This window comes from Struthio camelus, chromosome 7 (assembly GCF_040807025.1).
Source record: "Struthio camelus isolate bStrCam1 chromosome 7, bStrCam1.hap1, whole genome shotgun sequence".
Lineage (NCBI taxonomy): Eukaryota > Metazoa > Chordata > Aves > Struthioniformes > Struthionidae > Struthio > Struthio camelus.
The window spans coordinates 40053124-40076178 of NC_090948.1; the positions used below are offsets into that span (position 1 = coordinate 40053124).

Genomic DNA, 23055 nt, shown 5'->3' on the forward strand with positions numbered 1-23055 from the left:
CTCAAAACAACGTCTTATCTGAACGGATCCTAGTTATCTCTACACAGCATCTTCACGGTGACAGCCACCGGCCAGCTTTACACTGCCCAAATGCTGTTCTCATCGTTTCCCTTCCACTTAAGTCTACCCTAGACTCCGTCTTTGGCGCTGGCAATGTTAGTTTCAGGTCTTCCCCGTTTATCTTAAAAGACGCTGGAACAGTCTTGAGGGGGTTTTGGTCACCCTGAGGGTCCTTAACATACCTGCAGAGATGCCACATTAGACCGTTTGCACTTCTTTACCTTGACTAGTAGACGAGTGAGCTTCTCTTCACCACTGTACACAGTCCCTGAGACTTTCCCATCCTCCCAGCGTACATCTCCTGAAAGAGGAGGGAGAAGAGCACATCGCTTGCAATCACAGCCATTCCCAGAAAGCACTCAGAAGTGCACAAAGACGTCTCCCACCAGGTCTGAGGAAGAGGATTCAGGTTTTGAGACTTCACTGAGGAGAAACAAATACATTTTTTGCGCCACAGAGATAGCTTCCTAGAACGCTGCACCTCTGGCACCTTGCGCCCTACGAGCTTAGCAAACTACAAGCAAACGATGAATAGATTCAGCACATAAACAATATCTAGCTGCAGCAAGCAGTTATATCAATAAGTAATCCACTTAATCCCCGTTCAAACACCCCAAACTGCTGTCCACACAGCCGAGTTCACATTGCTAAAGTTACAGCCAGATGCAGAGAACGCCCATCAGTACTGCAAGCTGGGAAGGGAGAGAAGGGCCAAGTACGCGTTGCTAAAACCCGCAATGCAGGATGCCGCAATTAAATATCACCTAAAACTACACGCCACGGAAGCATTAGCAAACCAGAGCAGCATCAACAGTGCATCCCGTTTAACAGCCCCGCAGAGTGTTTCCACCTGTTTGGTTACGCGCTCCTCCTCCAAACCATGAGCCTCCTTCCTACAACTAACAGGCATAAGCTTCACAACCATACAGAGGGTGAACACAGTCACAGTCCAGCCCTTGCTTCCAAGTGGCATTGGAGGGGGAACGTATGACTGTGGGAAGAAGGGGGCAACAGGGGAAGGGGAAAAAAAAAGAAAAAGAAAGAAAAGAGGGAAGGAAATCATCTGAGAAAAAACACAGATGCAAGACAGACCCAAAAAGCTACAAATGCAACATAAAGAAGTAGGAAAGAAGGATGTGGTTACAGAATATTCATTCGTGAAGCTGTCTGCTGGAGTAAAGGCATCTGAAGTCAGAAACAGCCAGTTCAAAGCATTTCTCAGATTTGGGAGAGGAGCAGGGCAGTCATCATACTCTCCCCTGGACAGTAAGCCACCCAAATTTCCAGAGTAGAAGTAACAGTTATATGAATTGGAGTGGAGATATTTACATCAGTGCGGCAACTCAAATTAAGTTTCAGACACTGCTTATGCAGACTCAAGCCAGGAGAACGTCACGGCTTTGTCTTCCTTAGAGAGAGTTTTCAAAGCACGAACCGTTATGACTTCAATTGAGAGAGACGGTCCTTGGAAATTCCCTAAAATACTGTTTGGAAGCTCTTTTTGTTACAAATATTCTTTGGGGCTTTACAGAAAACGCATTTCTGGTAAAAGCCAAACATCCAGGTAATTGCTCAAAAACGCATTCAAACTTGCATTCAAATAATTTCCTCCGCACTTCCCTTATCCTCAGCTCTCATCACCTTCAGCCTTAAAAATCTCTTGGGGAAGGGAGGGAATCTCAATGTAAACACCCAAATACAGTATCAGAAGTCAGGAATACTGTCCTTAGTCGCTTCCAAAAGGAAAACAGGCATACATTTGCAAGTGAAGGACATCAAGGAAGAAATACTGAAGATGAAACTATGAGCAGGCGTCATTAAATCTCACAGTACAGAGTAAGCCTCACGTTAGGTCCAGGAAGCAGGCCCACCTCTGTAGCAGCACTGCCTCACGATCATACCTTTTGAACTGTACTCTTTCATCTTCTCTAGCACTTCAGCCTGGCTCATGCCTTGCTCCGGCAGCACTTTGATATAATCCTTTTCATCTTTCAGGAAGGATAAACTGGAGGTGACATCATTCAAGGCTTCATCAATCTTCTTTTGAATCTAAAAAGAAAGGAAAGTCCAATCAGCAATGGGGCCGGCCACATTTTACATAGTTTTTCCGTGCCTGCAAGAGCAAGATCACTAGCGGGAACCACTCTGCTGAGAGAAACACAACTAGGAACTCGTTCAGCCCTCTGACCAAAACCATAGCAGGGATCACAGCCGCGCAGCTGAACTCGTCCTCCCTACCTACCTCTCCCTCCAAAAGCAAGCTGCCACGTCCAAAATGCCTACGGGAACGGTCACGGGCACACGCTAGTCTCTAAAGCGCATCCGAGCCGTCAGAAAGCGCCAGCCGGTGCGGCCCAAAACTATGCCAACCAACCAGCACGGACGACCACAAAGCGGTGCTTAGGCCACAGCTTGGCTGCATTTTATTTAACAGCACAGTCACCATCACCACATTCAAAGAGAATATCTTCTTTAGGGAGTACCAAGGAGCAGTGGGAGTTTTAAGCCTCTTTAACCCTTGAGGAGGAAAAAAAAAAAGCTTAAGGGAAAAATACGGCATTTTTATCCACAGAATCTTTTTAAGCTACTGTTCTTCATTTGTAGAAGTCTTCAGACAGGTTATGTTTTGTACCTTGTGTCCTCTACCATCCCATATGCAATTTAGAGACTTAAGAAAACAGAGATGTGCGTTAAAAAAACACTCCATTACAGACAGAGTTAAGAGATTTCTTTCTTCCGACCCACACCTTACACTCCAGAGGCCCAGATTTCTTCTCACAAGACATTCTTGCACAGAGGCTCTCCTTCCAGAGCCACTAGACAACACAGCTGTGGGGATGTTATCAGCTTTAAAGACTTTTGGACATTGAAATGCCTCAAAGTCAAGGCCTCCTGTACGCGACTGATAGGATATCACGTACCAGCCGGCCAAAGAGTGGGAGCAGTGCACAGACAGGACACGCCAGGAGTCCTCTGGCACAGGAGAGCGCAACGGTGCTACCCTGGGAACATGAGTACCGTACACAGGGACCCCAGAAATTGTCCTGTTCTAAACGGCAGAGAACAAATATAAGCAGAAGAGTTCAAGTCATTAATACGCCTGATCAAGGGCTGCTCAAGCCAGAAGGTGAAAGTCGGGGCACTTAACCTCAAATAAAGGGGAAATGCTAGTCCCTTATCGAGGGAGAAACTTGAGAACTGCCTCCACATCAGAGACCACAAGGAATAGCTCCTACTACCATTTGATAAGATGGCCTATGACAAACCCGCCCCCCGCCAAGTCAATGCTTAAAGACGCCTACACATCAAGCAGAAGGTCAGTCAGTAGGTACGACACCATCATTTACTAGGTAAATGAAACCAAACTGTGTGTTAATGATCAAGAAATAAGCGCTAAAAAAAAAATGCTGAAATTTGTAGTTCCAAGTTTTCCTGTAAAAAACATCTCCCAGACACTAAAGCCTGTCTCATTTTAACGATTACACAAACTCCTGATATCTCTGTGCTAAAATACTAACTGTTGCTATCAGATATCTGAGCTCTCAACTAATCACAGCCAGCTATCAAATAAAAAAAAAATTCATCCTTCTGTGCGGCACAACAAAGGCCTGGCTATTTCACACTTGCTCAAGAATAAACATGTTTCAGAACAACAACCCAAGTTCAGTCCCGTCCCGTTCTTCCACGCATCAAGTTATTTTCTTGAAAATCAACAAGGAGAAAACATCACTGGCAAATTCTGTGACTGCACTCGCTGATTATTGGCTAAAGAGGTGGCACCCCCATTTTCTGAGAGTGATACTGTTACAAAAAGACCAGGGAGAAGTTTTATTTTTTATCAAACCAGGTGACAGCCAAAAACCTTCCAGATACATATCCTCGGAAGAGTACGATGACAACATGGCAGTTCAGATGCAAAGAACTAAGTTCTCCAAGTCAGAGCTACACAGGCTGAGACAAGGACCCGAGATAATACTAAGAAAAGCTGCTGAAATACTTACTATGGCCCCGACAAAAGGCATCTTCCTCAAGAGTTTAAAGAACTGTTTTTTAGTTCGGGATGTTAAACCTGAAAGAGAAACGTCAGCAGTTAACGTAGCAAGACTCAAGAAAGCAAACACACTCCGAGCACAGTACTTCTGATACAAGCCGTGATTCAGCTGTAGCATTTCTGGTCCAAGCGACTATAACACAGAGAGCAAGGGGACACAGGGAGACAGATGAGCGCGTCAGAAAGCAAGGTTCAGACACGTACCAGGCCACAGAAAGAACTGGCTTGCAAAATAGTAGCTGCCTATGAGGATCGACATTTGTCTCACTTTCTTACTTCGCTGCTAAGGCTGCTGCATAAAGGCAGGCAACCTAGTAGGGCTAAAATCTTTGCTTCATTAGAGCCAGAAGAACACTTTTTGAAATTATTTTGCATCTTCAACTCAGGATAGTACTGCAACATCAACACACTCAGAAACGCAAAACAACATTCCCAGCCCAAAGGAGGAAACAGCAGCCCAGCTGGAAGGGGACCAAGTTTTCTTCCGGTCTCTGGCCATTCGACATAGGTGCCGGATGATGCTACGGGCAGCGTTTCAGCACCCACTGCTCAGGGGAAGGGGAGAGAGGGAGAGAAACTAGAAATCCCACCACAGGCCAAAGACTGAAATGGGAGAAGCCAGTTACGATGAACACCGGAAAACTCCTGGGGTAACTTTAAAGGCAGGAATGAAAACAGGATGAGAGAGCTTCTTTTGCCACCAAAAATGCCTTTTGAGTCCTCCAAGCATTGCAGCTAATTAGAGAACACTTTCACCAAGATATAATTAAACAAACTTTAAAAGCCAGCCTTTTAAGCACTTCACAATCTTAACTACAGCATTAGCCTGCCTTTTTTTTTTTTTTTTAAAAAAAAAAAAAAAAACCCTCAGGTGTATTTTGAAAAGCTGCAGGAGAACAGTAGTCGCAGTCTGGCACATTCTGTAGGAAATATTTAATGCTCTGGAAATAACATTTCTACTGCAAACACTGTGCACAAACAGTTTAAACAGGAACTTCCACGCTGAAAGACGACTTACAGTTACTGTAAACTCCTCAAAAATTCAGACCATATAATCAGATTTCATGCCATTAGTTAATATTTTAAAAAAATTAAATTACATAACTAAAAAAAATACCACGCAACAGTACAAACATCAGCCAAGAAGCTAATATAACACTGTACTGAGCAAAAGCTTCATATCATTTTGTTCCTTCCACAGATGCTCCCCCTATTCAGCTACTCCTGCCTTTAAAAGAAAAAAGTCTGCTGGGGAACAGAGAAGCACAGTTAAAAATCAAGTTAAAACACTGAGTTTAAAACATGGCTTTTTTTTTTTTTTTTTTAAAACCAAGCTGCCACTAGAGTGCAACCCTACGGCGTGTGGGATCTGCAAAGCACCATTGCCTCCTCCGAGAGCAATCGAGCATCTCTGACCATCCCACAGCCACAGTAAAAACTGCAGGCTTATCAAAAGAGCTGTCAAGAGCAGAAATCGCTCCAAGCAGAAAAAGGCTCCAAAAAAACAACCACACACAATTATCTTGAGCATCCCGAGCACGAAACATGCTTCCAACACCAAATCAGAAGCAAGTCTCCTCCTCGGACTGAGGAACGATCAAGAGCTAGAGCTACCCCGACATTTTGCTCTAGCAACTACATTCACAGAGACCCCAGCTCTCAGATCGTTTTCCCCAGGTTTTGAGCCAGAAGGGAGTTATTTGGCAGGAAAATGGCTTTGCCAGAAGCTAAAGGGAGACAAAAGGCAGGGGAGAAAGAGAGGCACATTCCAGGCAGGCCCACCACACCCTTCGAAGGAATGGGGAAGTTGCATTGACCAAACAAGCCTTGACCCCAATTTGGCAAAGGTTTCATTAATACTAACCAGTTGACAGCAGAAGGCGCATTTTAATAGCCGTTTGGTCTCTTTGTTCCCCTCTTTCCCTCCACAGCTAAGAACAAACCTGCCGCCCGCAAAGCCATAGGAAAATCCTCCACTTTAAATACTTACTCTCAGACTGGAAGAGGAAACCATGCAGCCATACAGCAGTAAGAGTAGAAGCAAATGTCAGTGCCATCAACTGCCAGGGTTCGAGTCCATCGCACCAGGCATTCACGAAGCTTGTTGCTTTCTCCCAGTACATCTGGAGGATTTCCTTATAGGGGATAATGGCATCCTACACAAAGGAAAACAAGGTGACTGATGGTGAGAAAACAGCCATGTTCCAATGCACACAAACAGGGCATCAGAAACGCTTTAATGAGAGAACTGCCTCCCATATAAGTCTATTGCCTATTTAAAAAGGGCTACTTCAGCATGCAGATCACGCGCTTTTCTTAATTCTTCCTATACACGGAACGGGCAGGACATGGTTATCATTCGTTTCCAATCAAAATCCACTGATAAGCATACACAGCTTGAGAGACTGAACATTCAGAGAGAAGGGCCACTGGCGGATGAGCAAGATGCGCAAGCCTCCAACGCCCATCAGGAGACCTCAAAGCGAGATATGCAGCAAGCGCCCGAATCTTACTACAGACAAAACAAACAGGAGCAACTGCATTAATCTCGACATTATTTCCAAGGACTTATCAGGTCAGGTGGCAAACGAAGGATGAACTACTACAGCTCTTCCATTAGAGAGGAGTTACCACTCACCAGGTATCACCAAACAGGTCTATCCAGGTACCTATGGCTGGGTTTTTAAAGACGACGCAAGTACGCAGCAGCTTTCCCAGTTTAAGACCTAATTATTACACTCCTTACAAAGGGAGGGCTGCAGAGACAAACCCTGCTGGAAGAGAAAGGGGGAGGGGGGAAGAAACCCTGCAAATCGTGATGCAATCACAATTATTATGTTAAACTAGTAATTACGGCAGGGCCAGAGCCCAAGTACCCAGTCAACAGCTTCAAAGCTAGTCTCTTCAACTGTCTCAAAAGAACAGGGTGGGGAAAACTGGATGTACAAAAGGGAAAAAGGCCATTTCCCTCAAACATAAGTCTTTAGCGCAATACTCTGTAAAAGGGTTCTTGAGCTAAGAAGAATCCAGGTAACCACATGTTGTCTAGAGCTAGGACACAAATAAGTATTTGGGGGTCTTGCTGTATGGTACAGATAAAAGCTTGTGCATTTTGTTTCATTTCTTTAAGCTCCGGCAGACTCTTTCCAACCCTTCTCCCCTTTTAACACACTGTCAAACCTGGTTTGCCCCGGGTTCGCTGGAGAACTTTCTGGGGGAATCTCAAACGTGCTACAAAGCTTCATCTGCCAAACAATGGAAAAGGTACCCTGGGCCTTCCAGATTTGTTAATAAATCCGTGGATGGGAAGAAATATGGCCTTGATATGACATATTCCCTTGACGATGTCATAAGCATGGTGGTTTTAGAGTAGCCTGCAAAGAGTTTTGCAAGTCAAAAGCTGCTAAAACTTCCCTTCTCAGCACTCTCTATAGATCTCACTTCTGGGTCAAGTTAACAACAGAAGCAGCATTTAATTTTTTTTAGGTCACCATTTAGGGGTGCAACCAGAGAGACTACAAACTGCTTTAAAAAAAGAGCAAAAAAAAAAATCACCAAAAAAACAAGTTTTACCAAAGGAGGAAGGCAGGATTCCTTACAAAAAACACTACTGAACTTCCACTACTTTGAGGAACGGGGAAAAAAAAAAAAAATCAGTAAAATACACGTAATGTGAGAGAGGTTAAACACTCTTAAGCATCCCCGAAATAAGGGTAAAACAACAGCATCAACCCATCACAAGAGAGTAGAATCACCCACAAGCTAAAAGAAGTGGACCAAACTAGGCAAAAACATTTCTGCACATAAGGAACGGCACGTCAAATTAGCACCCATTTACTTGGCAAAGCACAATTTAAAAATACCCCAGCTATGTTGGCCTGGAAACTAGACAGCTGCATGAACCGCTACAATTAGGAAACATCAGAGTTAATGCCCACTCCCACAACCCAGTCACCACAAAGCTGGTTTAACCCTCGAATTTAGAGGGAGAGCTACCTTTTCCAGCTAATCAAAGGCGCTTCTAAAGTATCATTGAAGTTGCTCAATCTTCTCAGGGGGAAAAAAAAAATGGAAAGCGGCGCTTGACTGTGCGGAAGCCAACAACCATGACTTCGGTTGATAGACACTAACGCCTGGATATCATCCAGTTTTGAAACAGCACTGAGAAGGATGGCAACGGAGCCACCAACCTATCGGTTTCTTCATAGCTGTTCTCAACTGATGGCAAGAAAACGCTGTAGTATCCAAATATAGAGTGGTGCTTTTTTTTTTTCCTCCTGAAAATGGAGAATACTGTAAGCTGACTGTCCCAAATCAAAACTGAGCATTACATTTTAGGTAGAAGTCACATAAGGCAACGGCCAACTAATAAATCTGGCAACGAACCGTTCTCACTCCAACGAGCTGATCTCACTCTTGGATGAGGATCTGGACAGAAGACCTCAGCCAGCACCACATTTTGGTGTCAAATCACACGCTCCTCACCGAAATCCCTGCATTTTGAAGGGACGGAGGGAAAAGAAAATAAGTCCGCTTTTCTAGACCCAGCCAAGCTGCACAATACCAATAGCAAATCCTGCAGGTTACAAGAGGCATACGTGCACCCACAGGCCCCTCCTGTCCTTCTCTGCCCATGACCTCATCAAACCCGTGGCCTGCTCTGCAAATTCAGACTGCTCGACTCCAGACTCGCTTCTGCAGCGCGTGACCCTGCCTTACAGCAACGCCAGCGTGCTGCCGCACAAAGCTATTTCCTCAGCTGCTATCAGCTGCAAAAGCTCAGGTGCACAGTGAGGACATCACAGCTGAATGAGCAACACATGAGCTGACCCACCTGCCTTCCTGCTCTCTGCCTACTGCAAATGCGAGCTAACATGCCTTGGCTTACACTCCTGCTACTCAGATGCAAACCAAAACATTTTACCTTCAGCTTACCCCCAGCCAAAAGCACGCAGGCTGCTACCGCAGCTCAACCGATAGCTGGCAGCTCAATGATGTGCCTAAGCTTTGAACGAACAACGAAAGAGCTTCACGCTGTTAATCCTAACCCGCTGAAAAACTTCTTTCCCTTTTTCAGTTCAAAAAAACACAAACACACAACACACACACATACACAGAGGGATCTCTCCACAAAGGAGCACAGTTTGACAGAGGGAGATTTTCCTCTCTATACTTCTCACTCTGTACTTCAGCCATCTCACTTGGCTTCCAGACTCCTTGAGAGTTGGAAGGACGAGATTGATCAAGTTAGGATATTAAAAACAGGGATTTTAAAAAAGATTTTTAAAAGGTGGTGATTGGCATGCAAGAAGAGTTAGCTACGAAATATAAATTCTCAGCTCCTTGGCTAATAAGTATCCAGAGATTTTAAAGTGCTTTTTTCCCCAAAATATTCAGTAAGGTAAGCGAGACCTCTGCTTTCCAAATTACTAACTTAATCCTGGAGAACCTGGGAACTGCATTTAAGTGTAATCTATTTTTACGACATCCACCAACCTGCAGTGCTAGCCTCGCTCCTGCGGTTCTACGCTGCTTCCTTATTCTATGGGGAGGCAGCGGCAGGGGGAACAAATAGCCTATGCTCAGCCAAATCATTTGAATTCCTTCCCTTCAGGTGCTGGGGAGGCGGCTCCCGATAGAGGGAAAAATAGGTTTTTGCACCAAACCAACCCATGCAAGAAGAAGGGATGCACTTCCAGCTTTGCGGGATTATCACTTCCCCTCTCCTCTGCTATTGCCACTTTCCCAGCTGGGCTAAAGGCAACGAGCTGGCCCCATTACAACTCAATATTCAAGACAGAGTCCCATGTAAGATGATAACCTGCGTTATGTGTGAAGGCATTTCAGAAAAAAAGCTTTCCCTTCCTACTACAGGAGAGTGGATAAGTAATTCCCCCCCCCCCCCAAAAGAACTTTCCCCCAACAAAAAAAGCTACCCAACTTCATGAGATACAGGATTATTCTAGACTCAATTTAAAAGCCTGACTTATGAGCGCATTAATAAGTATGGGAGAAAATCTCCACTAGAGGATTTCTTCTTAATTCTCAGAGCACTAAGGCAGATCCAGGTATTAGATAAAGTTACTAACTGCTATCATTAGGATAGGCACTATTCATTTGTACCAATATTAATGCACTTGGCAAGCCAAGCAGTTTACATATTGCATTTTTAGCTACACAGATTTAGGAATACATCCGTAGGACTTTATTTCTGAAAGCCATTAGCTAGCTGAGCCATTTCAGGGATAGCACTTGCACTGCTACAAAAGGGGACACATTAACTGCACTAATGCTCTTCTGTCCCAGATGATAGGAAAGAGGAGGGGAAAAAACGCCAAAGCTAATAAGAGCAGATTTTGTAGTTCTGCCAGAACAGCGTCTCCTTGGCAGCCAGTTTTAGAACTGTAATAAGTCCTTGTATATCATTTAAAAAAAGTGCAGAAAGGTGATAAACCAACAAACTTCGCACTTCCATTACAGCGTGCGACAGGCACCTGCTTCCCATTCCTTCTACAACTCCTACGCGTCGCCACGGCTGTACGTCAAAAAATCATCCTGGACAGGCAACGCAGGTTGGCAGCGGCTTCGCCCGGACCAGTGCCGACGGAGGGGTAACACGGCCACGCGCTGGGGCTGGAGCCAGCCTGGCCGCGCTCCCAAGCCAGAATCTCAACATTCAAGTCAGGAGGTGGGCACACAGAGCGACGCCGGACGCAGGTCAGAAATTAAAACTTGTGAACCTCAAGATACATGGGAAAGAAAGCCACGTTCAGGTCGTGCTCATCATACCTCAGCTTGCTGGTACCATCACCTTCCTCGCTGTTACACTTCTTTCCAGCACTGCCACCCTCAAGACTTTTTATTTTTTGCTATTTAGAGGGATGGCAATTTTTCCGTCATATAAAACACATGCAAAATAATGTACACGCACTATCCCAGCAGCCTGGAGGGCTCAAGGGGAGTGGCTGGAGAATGGCTAATTATAGCTTTCGCACAAAAATAAACAAGGCAGCAACTGAGACTCAGAGCAGCAGCACCCCTGGGTTCCACTTCTCAGAGGCAACACAAACCCTCAGAACAGGATGTTATAAAAGCTAATTCCAAACTCAAAAAACACTGTGGTCTTTATGACAATCCAAAGGACTTTCAAAATCAGGTGAGATTTCAGATTTCATTTGCGTGGGGGGGGGGGGGGAGGAAGGGGGGAAATACAAGCAGTGGTTACTATGAAGAGCCTCATCGATGCTCCCCTTAGAAAGTAAAAGGGAAACTAAACAGAGTAGGAAACAGACTTCCACTACCACAATGGTATTTACCCGAAAATCGCATACAAGATACTACCTAGGCCACTTCATTCCCTAAAATGAACCGATTCATAAAAGCAAAGTTGCTGCACAACTCTCGGCAGCCAGGCACACTCTCGATAGCGCAGACCCCAAATCTCAGAAGAGAAGGGATCTGCTCTGTTTCTGCCCTACGTGAACCTACTGCAGGTCTCCTGAAGGGCCACTGGCTCCAAGAAGGGGCAGTTTCTGCTTGGAAACCTCCTCCCGGCATACACAGCGATCAGGATAAAAGAAGCGTTGGGTCCTCCGTGCACTAGGACTCCTCCAGACACAATCCTTCACTCCTCTGCTCGGCATCCTCTCCCAGGCAGATCACGCAGCCCCTTCCCAAGCTCCTTTTGGAGAACAAAACGGGGATTTATTCAAAACGTTTTGCGAGCAGCTCGGTGCCACACAGAGGTACGCAAAGCATTTGAAAATAAAGCCTTGGAGGGAGCTGCCTGGAAGCAGACAAGAGCTGAAGCACGTTGCAATTGTTCGGGGAAGCGGCAGCGGAGCGCAGAGGCGGCCGGGTGCCCTGGCACAGCTTCCCCGTGGGTTACACAAGCCTTTGAGAAAACCACCAGTATCAGCACAAACCAAACACCACTGTTAGACAATAAGGGTCCTCTCCTCCGGCAACTCTGACCACCGCGCAGAAGCCGCAAAGGCTCTCTTATCAATACCAGCCTAGCGTTGTGCAAAAAAGCCCTTCTGCCCTTGCGAAACCCCGTCACGTGCCCTTCCTGGTGCTTCGCACAGAAGGCTCTTCATGAGCTAGAAGGGACAAACAAAACAAAAATTCCCCGAACACGAGGACTTGCAAGAGACCATGGCCTGCAAACTTCTGGGAAACGCAAATCTTTTCTGAAAAGCAGCCAGCTGTCTACAGGCACCTCTGGCAGCTGCTGGGTGACCCCAATCCGAGGGAACCAAATCTCAGCTTCACATCATACTCTAAGGACAGCATTAAAACATACTGAAAAGCAGGATCTAACTTTGAACGAATGCCCTTTTCACACCAGAATTAAGCGTGCTTTGCAGCAAAGGCAAATAGCACCTCAGAATCTGTATTCATGGAAGTTTTCAGACTCTACTGACTCCCTTTTCTCAGGACAGTCACAACAAGGTTTCAAACACTACCACAGCAATCAAACCGTGCACGCACAACAAATGCTGTGATCAGGTTCAACTTCGGACCACCGAACAACAGCGGGAAGGTACCCTGGAGAAAACAAAGGCCAGGAGCAAGGCGTCCTCTCCACAGCAGAAGTCAGCAGATCCTCCCCTGCTCGGGTTCCCGATTTGCCTATAGCCTGTACGAGTAGCGAGAGGGTGGAAAACTTAGCAGGCTGAAAGTGTGCAGCGGATGGGAGAAGCAAGATATTTTTTTTTTCCTTCATTTAGGCAAAAAAAAAATTTCCAAAGTCTCACAATCCCCTTTGCTGAGGGCACGGGAAGGATCACAGACTGAAACCACACCTCAGGAAAAATGCCATAGATTGGTGGCTCTCCAGAGAAAGCTTCAACCCCTGAATATATAGCCAACTTCGTTAGCTTTCCAGACACCAATAACCCTTTGCAAAAGCTGATGTCTAGTCTCATGAATAAGACAGCTAAGCTGCACGGGTCTTCCAGGCATTGCAAGTAGCCATACGCTCAACAAAGCCTTGGCAAGGAGAGACCACAAGGCGAACGGCCTGATCACACCACACGCTTCCAGAAATCTCGGGCCAGTCTAGAGCAGACGGCACACAAGATGCGCCGTAGTTATTCAGTGCCAAAAAAGCGAACTTTTGACAGCCAAAAGCCACCAGAACAAGCGGCACGAGGAGCCACGAGGACAGAAAAAGTAATTGCCGACACTGTCCCCAGACGGTGTGGGCAGGCACGAGGCCTTGCCTCCATCCCTCCCACGGAGGTGGTGACACACTGGCTGGGCACAGCTCCACATCAGAGTCGAAACAGGAAGCAGCACTTGACTGCTTGGGCATGAATGACCTTTCCCTGGCTCCCACTAGGGAAAGAGAGGCAGCTGGCCAGGGATGCTCTTTCATGGACTACCTTGGAGCAGCCAGCACCATACCGTGACTTCAGAGCACACAGCAGGGACCCCCAGGTCGCAAACGCCTTGGGTAGGAGAGACGGCGCCTCTGCCACGTTTGAAGAGAGGGCTCACAAAACACGCGCCGCGCCACCGCGGCCCGGAACCGACTATGTTTCAACAAACCTCGGTTCGCCCGCAACGCAGCCAAAGGCTTTGCTTCTCTGCTACTACGGGCAAAACAAAGCGAAAGAGTAAAAGAGAACAGAGCAAAAGAGAACAAAGCCAAGAAGACGGGTCTCCACCAGGCAGGTGGCGGCGTGCAGAGCCAGGCGCCTTCACCCAAATCCTTTGCGCAAGCAGCAGCTACGACTTCTACCCCCCCCAGCAGGCAGCGCGGCCAGGAGGCAAGAGCGCGGCCGGCAGCGCGCAGGCCGGCTCTCCCCCCACCACCCCCCCCGCGGGCAGCAGCGGGGCCAGGCCGCGGGGCGCAGGCCGAGCCGAGCCGACTCCCGCCGTCGGGGCGGCCGCAACCGCGCCGCGGCCCCTGCCCCGCTCACCATCGCCGCCGCCGCCGCTCCGCCGCGCGGGTCCCGGCTGGGCCCGGCTCCGCCCCGCCCCGCGGCACCGCCTCGCTCCGCCCCGCGCCGAGATTGCAGCCAGGCGGCGCCGCGCCCCCCGCTGGCCGCGCCCGACCGGCCCAGGGGATCCAATCCCAGCCCCACGCCGGGTCAGCGGTTTACCGTGTCGAAGGATTACGCGCACAATCGCGCCAAGAGATGCAACGTAGCGAGGTTTGCAAAGCAAACCTCAGGGAGACCCAGACGCTGCCTAAGGATTCTATGCACGATCAGTCAGCGAGGTAACTTAAAGTTACAAAGTTTTAGCGTGCTATCAGTGGCGCTTACCGAGGAGCTGTCCTGGGTAAGGCATCTCTCAACCCCGCGGGGTAAGCTTGACCTTGAGAGGCATCCCTGCTCAAGAGGAGGTTCGGCAGGGCAGCCCGCCGCCGTGCGGGAGAGCTCAGCGGGCTCTGGGCCACCCTCTGTTTATGGGGGAAAGAAGACTGACTCATAGTCATGCTAGCATGCTAGATGGTGCTTCATTAACCCCCCCCCCCACCCCCGTCCAGGTGTATTTACATAGTAGACAGGTTTTAGTTAGTGCATGCTCAGCTAGTTCCCCCACCCCACACTACCATGTGCTGCTCTTCCCTCTCAGCCCAAACATCACCTGCTGGCAAACAGCACCTGGAGAGGGGCTAACTGAGCACGCACCAACCAACATGGGTGGGCAGCTGACTGTTGGGGGCCAGCCTCCTACCAGCACAGCAATTTCCCTGCATCCTGGGCAAACAGCACCTGGCAAATACCCAAAGGGTGTTTTTTCAGCTGTGGGAAGAAGCAACACTGGGAAGAGAACACCTTAAACCACTGGCCGGGAGAACTTCCAAACTGGCCACCAGCCGCTTCACAGCGCTGATGTGCAAGTGGATTCTCTGATAGCTAGTAAGTGGCATGAAATAGGACAGGACAGACAAACAAGGCAGTAGCATCCAGCACATTTCCTTAAGAAACCAGGCCAAACATTAATGTGTGGTGCAACCGGGGTTCACAAGGTTTCTGGCCTCTGCCACCATGACACAGAAGCAGGAGCGAGGCATGCACCCTCACCTGCGCTCACAAAATGGCTCAGAGAAAGCACAGCCTGAATTCCACACTCTGGCCACTTACGAGTAAAATAATCATTTATTTTTATGACTGGATGGTGCCTTTGCTCACACTGAATCGAAACCTGCAATTATTTTATGCCCATTGTGCCTGTGGAATATAGTAAAGTGCGTTTAAGGTACACCTTCTGTTGTGAGTTGCTAAACCTATTAATAAGGCAATCGGGCTTAAACTGGAGACTTCTGGCTAGTCACCCCAGAACACATTTTGGCTGCAAAAGGTGCAATTCCACATCTACTTGCTTGTGCTTGCGCAGGTTCCCATGTGGCTTTTAAAATGCTTGCATTTCCCCTCCCGCACTTCTGGTTTTGCAATGTTTTGGAAGGGGCATGCCAGCATCAGACCTTGGCATTCGAGCTTTGTACAAACATTTAACTGGGCGCTGTGTTACAAACAGTAACTACTTTCACCAGTTTGTCCCCGTGCCACCCAAGCAGTCGCCTCACAGAAAACGCCATCTCGCGTACGTCACCAGCCACTACTTTTTAACTCGAGAAAACTGCCCTCCTGGGATCCCCGTCTTTAAGAGGGCCCCCAGGTACCTGTGCCAGGAGGCCTCCGCAGAACGCCCCAGCCAGCCGATGGCCGCTTTGTCCTGGCACAGTAACTCAGCCGGCTCCGTGCACTGAACGGGTTCGGGGTGGTGGCACAGGCGTCCCTGCTCCTCAGGGAGGAGTTTACACTTGCAACAGGTTAAGCAACAAAGCTTAACAATGAATTAGTGAACAGTAACGATAACTGTAATAATATTGGTAACAACATACAACAATCACAAGGTATTAAGTTATTTACAACGGTATAACTGAACCTTCAGGCCTTGAAAAACACCGCCAGCAGCTCCACCTCCTCTCCCTCCTCCTGGCGTCGCCCCCCGCATAACGGCTCGTGGCCTTTTATAGCTGGACCGCGTCACGCCCACAGGCATCCCAACACTGCCATTGGTCACACCCGTCTGGACCCGCCTTCCGATTGGTGCGTCCCGGGTCCGTCACCAGCTTGTGGCCCCGCCCCCGTCCAGAACGTTCCGTGACTGACAGTCGCCGCCATGACTCGAGGGCGGGAGGCGAGGGTCAGGCCAAGGACAGCACGACGGACAGGACGCACAGACCACAAATAGAAACCCTTCCAGCGGATCCGAGACAACTTTCAATCCGCCAAGGGTTCTACTATGACACTGTCTGACGTGCTTTTTTAGCAGCGAGGGGAACAGGCCGATCTGCTAGCCCACCAGCAGCCTCACAAAGCGGGTCCTCCCCACGCGCTCCCCGAGCGAGCAAGCTTCTTCGGACCCCGAAAGCGCTAAGCGTTTTCTTACGGAAAGAACCTCTGCACCAAGCACTTGAAGGCCTCCAGACTTTCAGAAAAACATTGACACTCGGAAAGCGTTCTGGGGAAAAAAAAAGTTTACTCCTAAATCACATTTTACTCTGAAGGGTGTGAGAAGAAATCTCATTTGTTCCTTAAAGCCTGAAATAAGCCTCCTCAGATGCATCCTTCCAAGCCTTGTTTATCTTTAATACCCACCTCCACGCAATGCCAGGAAACTGGGTGCGTGGTTCCTTTAATCTAGCTGAGCACAGGTAGAAAGGGCTATGCTATTGGGGGGGGGGGGAAGAGGACCCCCCCCCCCCCAAGGAAGGAAGGGCCATGCAAGCAAAATACAATGGTGGCATGAGAACAAATGGCTGCAGGGTGCATGGCCCTGAATCCATTTAGGCCAAAGAAACTGGAAGAAGGTTTGTCACCATTAGAGAACTGAGGTCCTGGAGCAGCCTGGCCATTACAGTAGTGGGAACAAAACAAAGCAAAAAAAAAAAAAAAAAAGAAAAATCAAAACACTAACTTGTAGGATTTTTAGACTTTGTGGAAATACCTGCCTGTGTAAAGAGTAGTCTCAACTCCATTATGGAAGGAGCTTGTTTTTCCCCCACCTCCCCAATACCCTCATTATGTGGCAGGATAACATATAGTTCATATCTAATACAGTAAGGTCATTTGATGTCATGCCTTGCTACTGTTGCAAGAAGCCATTTAAGTGTAAACATTTCTGGTGCTGTTTGGGGAATCGGGAGCCATAAGCATCACACCATAACTACTCACAGAAAGCAGAGCCACTTCTCCAAAGCACATTGTGACAAAGGACAATGGCTTTGTCCAGGCTTTAAATCCCAGAGTTTAAGGAGCTCCCTGGGAACTGGAAGGCTTTCCTAACGGGGACAAGAGTATTTTCAATCAGAAGTTATAAGTGTCTTCTGGATGAGATTTTCCATTTCTCTGGGCTAGCATTGCCCATGCTGAAACAGAGCCCTCATGCTCCTTTAAAGGCTGCCTTGCAAAAGGGGCTAAGGAGGAAAAAAAAAAAAAAAAAAAAAAAAACAGACCTGGTTCTAAACTGCTCCAAGACCTTCCCTGCCACAAGGGCTGTTAAAGTGACCCTGCCTGTCACACAGCTTAGTTACATCCTTATGCATGAAAACACATTGCAGAGGCCAATCCAGCAGGACAGATTGGGTGAAGGGCTGATCAAGTCAAGGCTGAAAGCAGTCAAGCGTGAAGGGGAAAAGTGCTTTTTTTCCCCCCTCCTTCCATGGACTAATGGAAAGAGGGGATTATAACAGCTTTCCCAATGGAACAAACACTTCTCCCTTCCCTCTGCCCCAGCTCTGCCGCCCACATCTGCGGGCAAGCAGCAACCAGCCGGCTAAGAGGAGCCAAGGCAGCTGCGATGCAGCAGCAGGAGCCAGCACCCCGACTTCAGCACACATTGGTCAGATGGCCTCACAAGGCAGAGACAGGAGCACAGATTTAAATATTTGTGTTTATTTTAAAAGCATATTGCATTGTTGATGCAGTTTAACAGCTCCACCTATTCAACCCCACTTGGCTCAGCTCTGGCAATCCAGGGAAGAAAGCGTGGGCTAAGAGACAGGAAGAAGCAATGGGGATTTCATTCAAAAGCCCGTGTCCCTACCGATAAGCATCGCTCCCCAATTCAGCAACAGGCAGGAATTGCCACCTCTGCTCCAACCAGCCCCAGCCTGTAGGACATGTAGGCAAGAAACAGTGGCTTCCTAGACCAGATCCTGATGAACATGCTGCTGTGCCTCTCCCCAGACTCCTTTCTTCTCCATGCATCCCTGCTGATTGATTAAAGACCACAGTACGTGGTGCTGGGGAGTTGCTAGCAGCTGCCAGCTACCCCAAGAGGCCCAAACAGTGGTCAAGTCAGCAGATCTGGACTTCCAAGGGCCCCTCCACCCCACTGTGCCAGCCAAACCCTTCGTGCAGCCATGCCAGAGCCCGCAGCAGTGCTCCTCAGACTCTCCAGGGCCTAACCCTGCAGAAAATTTGAAGCTCACAGCTGCACAGCAGGAACGTGGAGCCATTTTGTTTGATTTTGACAAAAGCCATGAATCTGAAGTATAAAAGCGGGGCCAGTAAAATTAAAGTGACAAGCATTCCCAGCTAGTGTTTTAACTGAGGCTTCAGTTGAATAGTAGTCCTCTGACTGCTGCTTCTTGCTTGTTTGGAGGACATGAAAGGCCCAGGGAGGAGACGCTATCCATACCTGCTTACCCATCCTTTCACCTACCTGATCAAGGGGGAAATACAGTGAACATGTGCATAACCAGTACAGGGCAGATTCATGCATGAGCTAGCAGGAAATCTCATAAAAACCTTCCTAGCTAACGGAATCATTTTAAGTAATAAAATAAATCTGACTGAACTATTTAGGAACAGAAAAGAAGCACAATTAGTTGAACAGATGGTCCCCGCAAACAGTTTGAACAAGTTTCCCACGTTTCCAGTAAAAACGCCCAGCTTGTTAACACAGCCCAAGTCCAGCGGCTGGGGGTAAGGCACATCCAGCCCAGCTGCTCCATGAATATGTGGTTATTTAGGCCTTCCTCAACAAAAGCTTCCTTGCCCTGGCTTACCCTGAAACTCTTTGGAGGCAAGTCTGGTCCTGAATGGAGGCTCTAAGCCTAAGCTCAAAGTACAGCACAAACTTCAAAGAACTTATGGTGCATAAAATTAAGTTTGGGGATATAGCTTTGGAGGATTAGGACTAGAAAACAAACTCAATGTGAAGAATACAGACTCAAAAAAACATACATGGAAGTGAGCTCAAAGAATCCTTGCAAGGAAAATTTAGTGTGGATTCATGTAAAACTACAATGTCTGTTTTAACCTGGAATTTTCCAGCTGATTTGTTTCAGTTATACATAAACACATCAAGAACAGTATCTATTTTCTACACTAGCAGAGCTTCCTTCCTGTAATCTTAATTGCAACATTTGTGTATGAATAAGCTCAGCTCCTGCAAGAGCTATAAAACATTCCTATCTGGCAAACAACATAAGTTCTCACCTTATAGAAAATTATACTTTAACTCTAAATGATAAACAATTAAATTTACACTGAGGCTGGCTTTAAGAGGTGACCTTTCTTTTATTTCTAGTGCTGTTCAGGGACTCAAAAGTATTGAAAGTGCTGAAATATGAGCACTCAGAATAGAGACTTACCTTATGCATGTTGTATTTGTCACTTAATGTACACAATTCTGATTTTATATAACCTCTCCAGAAATTAGAAGACAGCGTAATACATTTTAACATCTTCCCACAGATATTTAGGAAATTGCTTCACTTAATGATAGTTCAAAATGGAGAGAGAAAAATCACTCCAAAGCAGTTCTTTTGAAAAAAGAGGTAGTTTTTCTTCTCCTGTGTAGCTTTGTAGCCCCATATGTATTTCCAAGATTTGTTTTCTTTTCCAAAATAGAAAAAAACGCATCTTTCCAAAGGCAATAGAGAAGCCTATCAGGTACAAAGCTGTTCATATTATACACCACGTACTGCAAGATGACAACAGCAAACGTTCAACTCCTTGAATAACCCAAGATCCCTTCTCACCCCTGTGCATCTGACAGTTGGTCCTATTCGACCTTGTGCTGCTTCTATCTGAATGCAGTGGATCTATTACCAAGATCAGTGGCATCAAAGCACTGCAAAAGGACTCTAATCTGAAACACAAGCCTGGTTTGTTGCAAGGAAAAAAACAGGACTGTCATACAAAATAAGACATTTAAATGGCACTGTGTCACTGCCATTCCAAAATGCTTCTCCCACAGCACTGTAGCTAGGCCCAAGAATTTCCTCGACTTTTTCACTAATAAACTCCGCTGCAGACAGTTCAGAAAAGGAAAGATGTACCATATTGCCAGTATGTTTGTGTGCGTGTGACTTCACCATCAAGCCCAGTCTCTACTGCCCCAGGAAAGCCTTGTAGACGTGCACCAAGAGGTGCCCCCAAAAAATTAGACTTCAAATATATTGTTTCTATGAAGTAGTCCCTGGCGTTCTCAGTGGAATCCTACAGGAGTTTGGTACCACACTGCAGTCCTCGCTGTCGAGGATGCTCAGAGTCCAGGGAAGCTGCAAAAGAGTCTTCATCCAAGGTGGATTTTTTCTTCGCATACCTGCTTTATTACTCTCAGCCATTCAAGGCAGCAATGGGGAATGAAATATCTGCAGTCCTTTACCATCAGCAACAACCTCAACAGCTCATTCTTTACAGCCCAGCAGCAAGTAGGGTCACATTGCTACAGAGCACATATTGCCTGGATTCAGAATAGAGCAGTAGAGTTTCTTTCTACCACCAGCACCTTTTGAATACCTAGTGGGGGTTGTATGTGTATTTATGCATATACACACACACATATATAATATATATGTAATTGTCTCTTCCCACCTGTGCTTTCTTCATTGCTTCTTAGCAACGAGACTTTTCTCCCCTCCCCCAAAATTCTGTTATTCAGGAGATGGAGGATACAAACTGAAAAGCTCCTAGTCAGGTCAGATCCAATTTCAGTTCCTAAAAGCCCCGGGCATGAACCACAAAGTCCCCTGGGAACACCACCTGGCAAAGCCCTCCGGAGGCTCTCTGCAGTCCATGGCTGCTGGTCCCCAGGCTCTGCGCTGGGGTCACAGGAGCCCAGGAGCCTGCAGAGCTGAGGTTTTGACCCTGGACTTTCCTCCACGGCTGCACAAGCACCAAGGCCTGGGTTAGATAACCTGTGTGACCCTTCCTAGTATTATGCCCCTTCATTCAATAAACAGCTTGGGGAATCACTATATTACTTTGAGTTAACTGCATAGCACAAAATACATGCAAAAGTGTGTCAGACCAGAAAGATTTTGGCAAGACTCTCCTACTTGTAGCTGTCTCTTTATGGTTAGTAGTGCTTGCACAAGCACTTCAGCAGTGTTTCGCCATCTAGAGCACTGGGATCCAGCCCAGTTCGGAGTAATTCCATGAGTTACCACATCCTGCTGCCTGCTGGCTCTGACCAGCTGTCTGAGCAGGATGTTAACAGCACCACAAAACATGGGGCTTTTATGACATCAAGTGACTTTCTCAGGAGTTGCAAAATAAACCTTAAAAGTAAACAAAGCCTGTGAAGTCCACAGGGCACTAATTCCCAAGGCAATGGCAAAGGTTTTATCACTGCGTTGAATTTGCCCAGTAGATATTAAAATACTTGGATTAAGCCATAAATGTAGCAAGGTCCTTTCCACTCCCTCAGTGGAATAAGTTCAGTCCAGGCTAGAAGCAAGACAAACTGTTTCCAGACAATTAAACCACAACTGAGACAGCTTCTAGCTTCTTCCCAGGAGCAGCTGTTTGAACTCAAAGAAAAAAAAACCCCACACTTGCCAAGGCCTGGGCAGAGGCAACGCTCCCCATCAGAGGCACCTTTCCAAGTGGATTTGGATTGCTGCAACAATTACCTCGTGGTCCCGGGCTCACAACGGCTGCAATATTCAGTTTCAAGCTGCTCTTTCTTCAGTGTTGCAATTTGCTTCCCACTGATTTCTTCAGAGCTTCTTGCCAGTGAAAAATTATCTTAGACTTGTTCTGGAGGCAGCAGAGAAAGAAACAGAAAGCTCTCCTTTCAAAAGGAAAGGCTCAGCATTTTGCAAGGTGAGCTACCAAAAACAAACAGGACAAAGACTCTCTCAGATGTCATGTATACACAGAACAATTTCTGTATTCCTGCGTCTTTGGCCTGGAGGGCTGATACCAGTCCTAAGCACATGAGATAATGGTGATAAAATGTTGCCTATCCCACATCACACAGCAAACTAAGCCTCATTGGGGAAAAACGTTACTGAGAGCCAGTTTTAAAACCAGTGCCTGGGAATCAGCTAACAGTCTCATATTTATGGTGGTAAGCCCCACTTGCAAAGCTGTGCTAATATCTGCATGCACTCATGCATATTAGCTTGTTATCTCTGAGGATCACTAAGGACCTTGTTCCTACAGCTGCAGCCATTAGATGTGGTACATAGACATGTAACACCACTTACAGTCCCCTTCCAATGTCTAATGACAGCAGACTACCCTCAACAGCCCCACTGATGAACTGGTGGGAATTAGCATAAAATAGTATAACTGCTTAAAAGCTGATCCGAGGCCCTGGCTGCGTGACACAGCCTGGATTTATCCCATTTAAGTGCAGTGCCCAAGTCAGGAGCAGAGTCTTCCCGCAGCCACACCTGGAGAGAGCTACTTCAGCCACAGGATTATCCCTGCCACAAGCGGGCTGAGTCACCTTCAGGTGTCCCTCACCCTCCTGCTGCCACCCACCAGAGGTGACCACGCTCCTGGCCTGAGCCTCCAGCTGAGCACCCAAAGCAACAGAGGAGGGACTGCTACCTGCACCGTGCCTTGCTCTGCCAGGAGGCCCCTGGGTCTCACAACTGAGCTGTGCTCAGCACCTAGGGATGCAAAAAAAAACCCATCTCCACATCTTTTTGCAATTGTTGTAAAGGGTTCCTA

The 23055-nt window shown here is 47.3% G+C and overlaps 1 protein-coding gene across 13 annotated transcripts in view; it reads right to left on the bottom strand.

Annotated features, from left to right (window-relative positions):
- SGPL1 (sphingosine-1-phosphate lyase 1) overlaps positions 1 to 23055 on the bottom strand; it is a 38422-nt gene that overhangs the window by 14889 nt on the left and 478 nt on the right. The window contains exons 1-6 of one of the 13 annotated variants that reach the window (XM_068950936.1): positions 14041 to 14061; positions 11600 to 11792; positions 6102 to 6267; positions 4062 to 4129; positions 1962 to 2109; positions 282 to 361 (exon numbers count right to left, since the gene is read on the bottom strand). In XM_068950936.1, coding sequence (XP_068807037.1) covers positions 282 to 361; positions 1962 to 2109; positions 4062 to 4129; positions 6102 to 6267; positions 11600 to 11668 — 531 coding nt within the window. In that variant the 5' untranslated portion in view covers positions 11669 to 11792; positions 14041 to 14061. The other 12 variants (XM_068950946.1, XM_068950945.1, XM_068950941.1 and 9 more) reach the window with 12 other exon arrangements.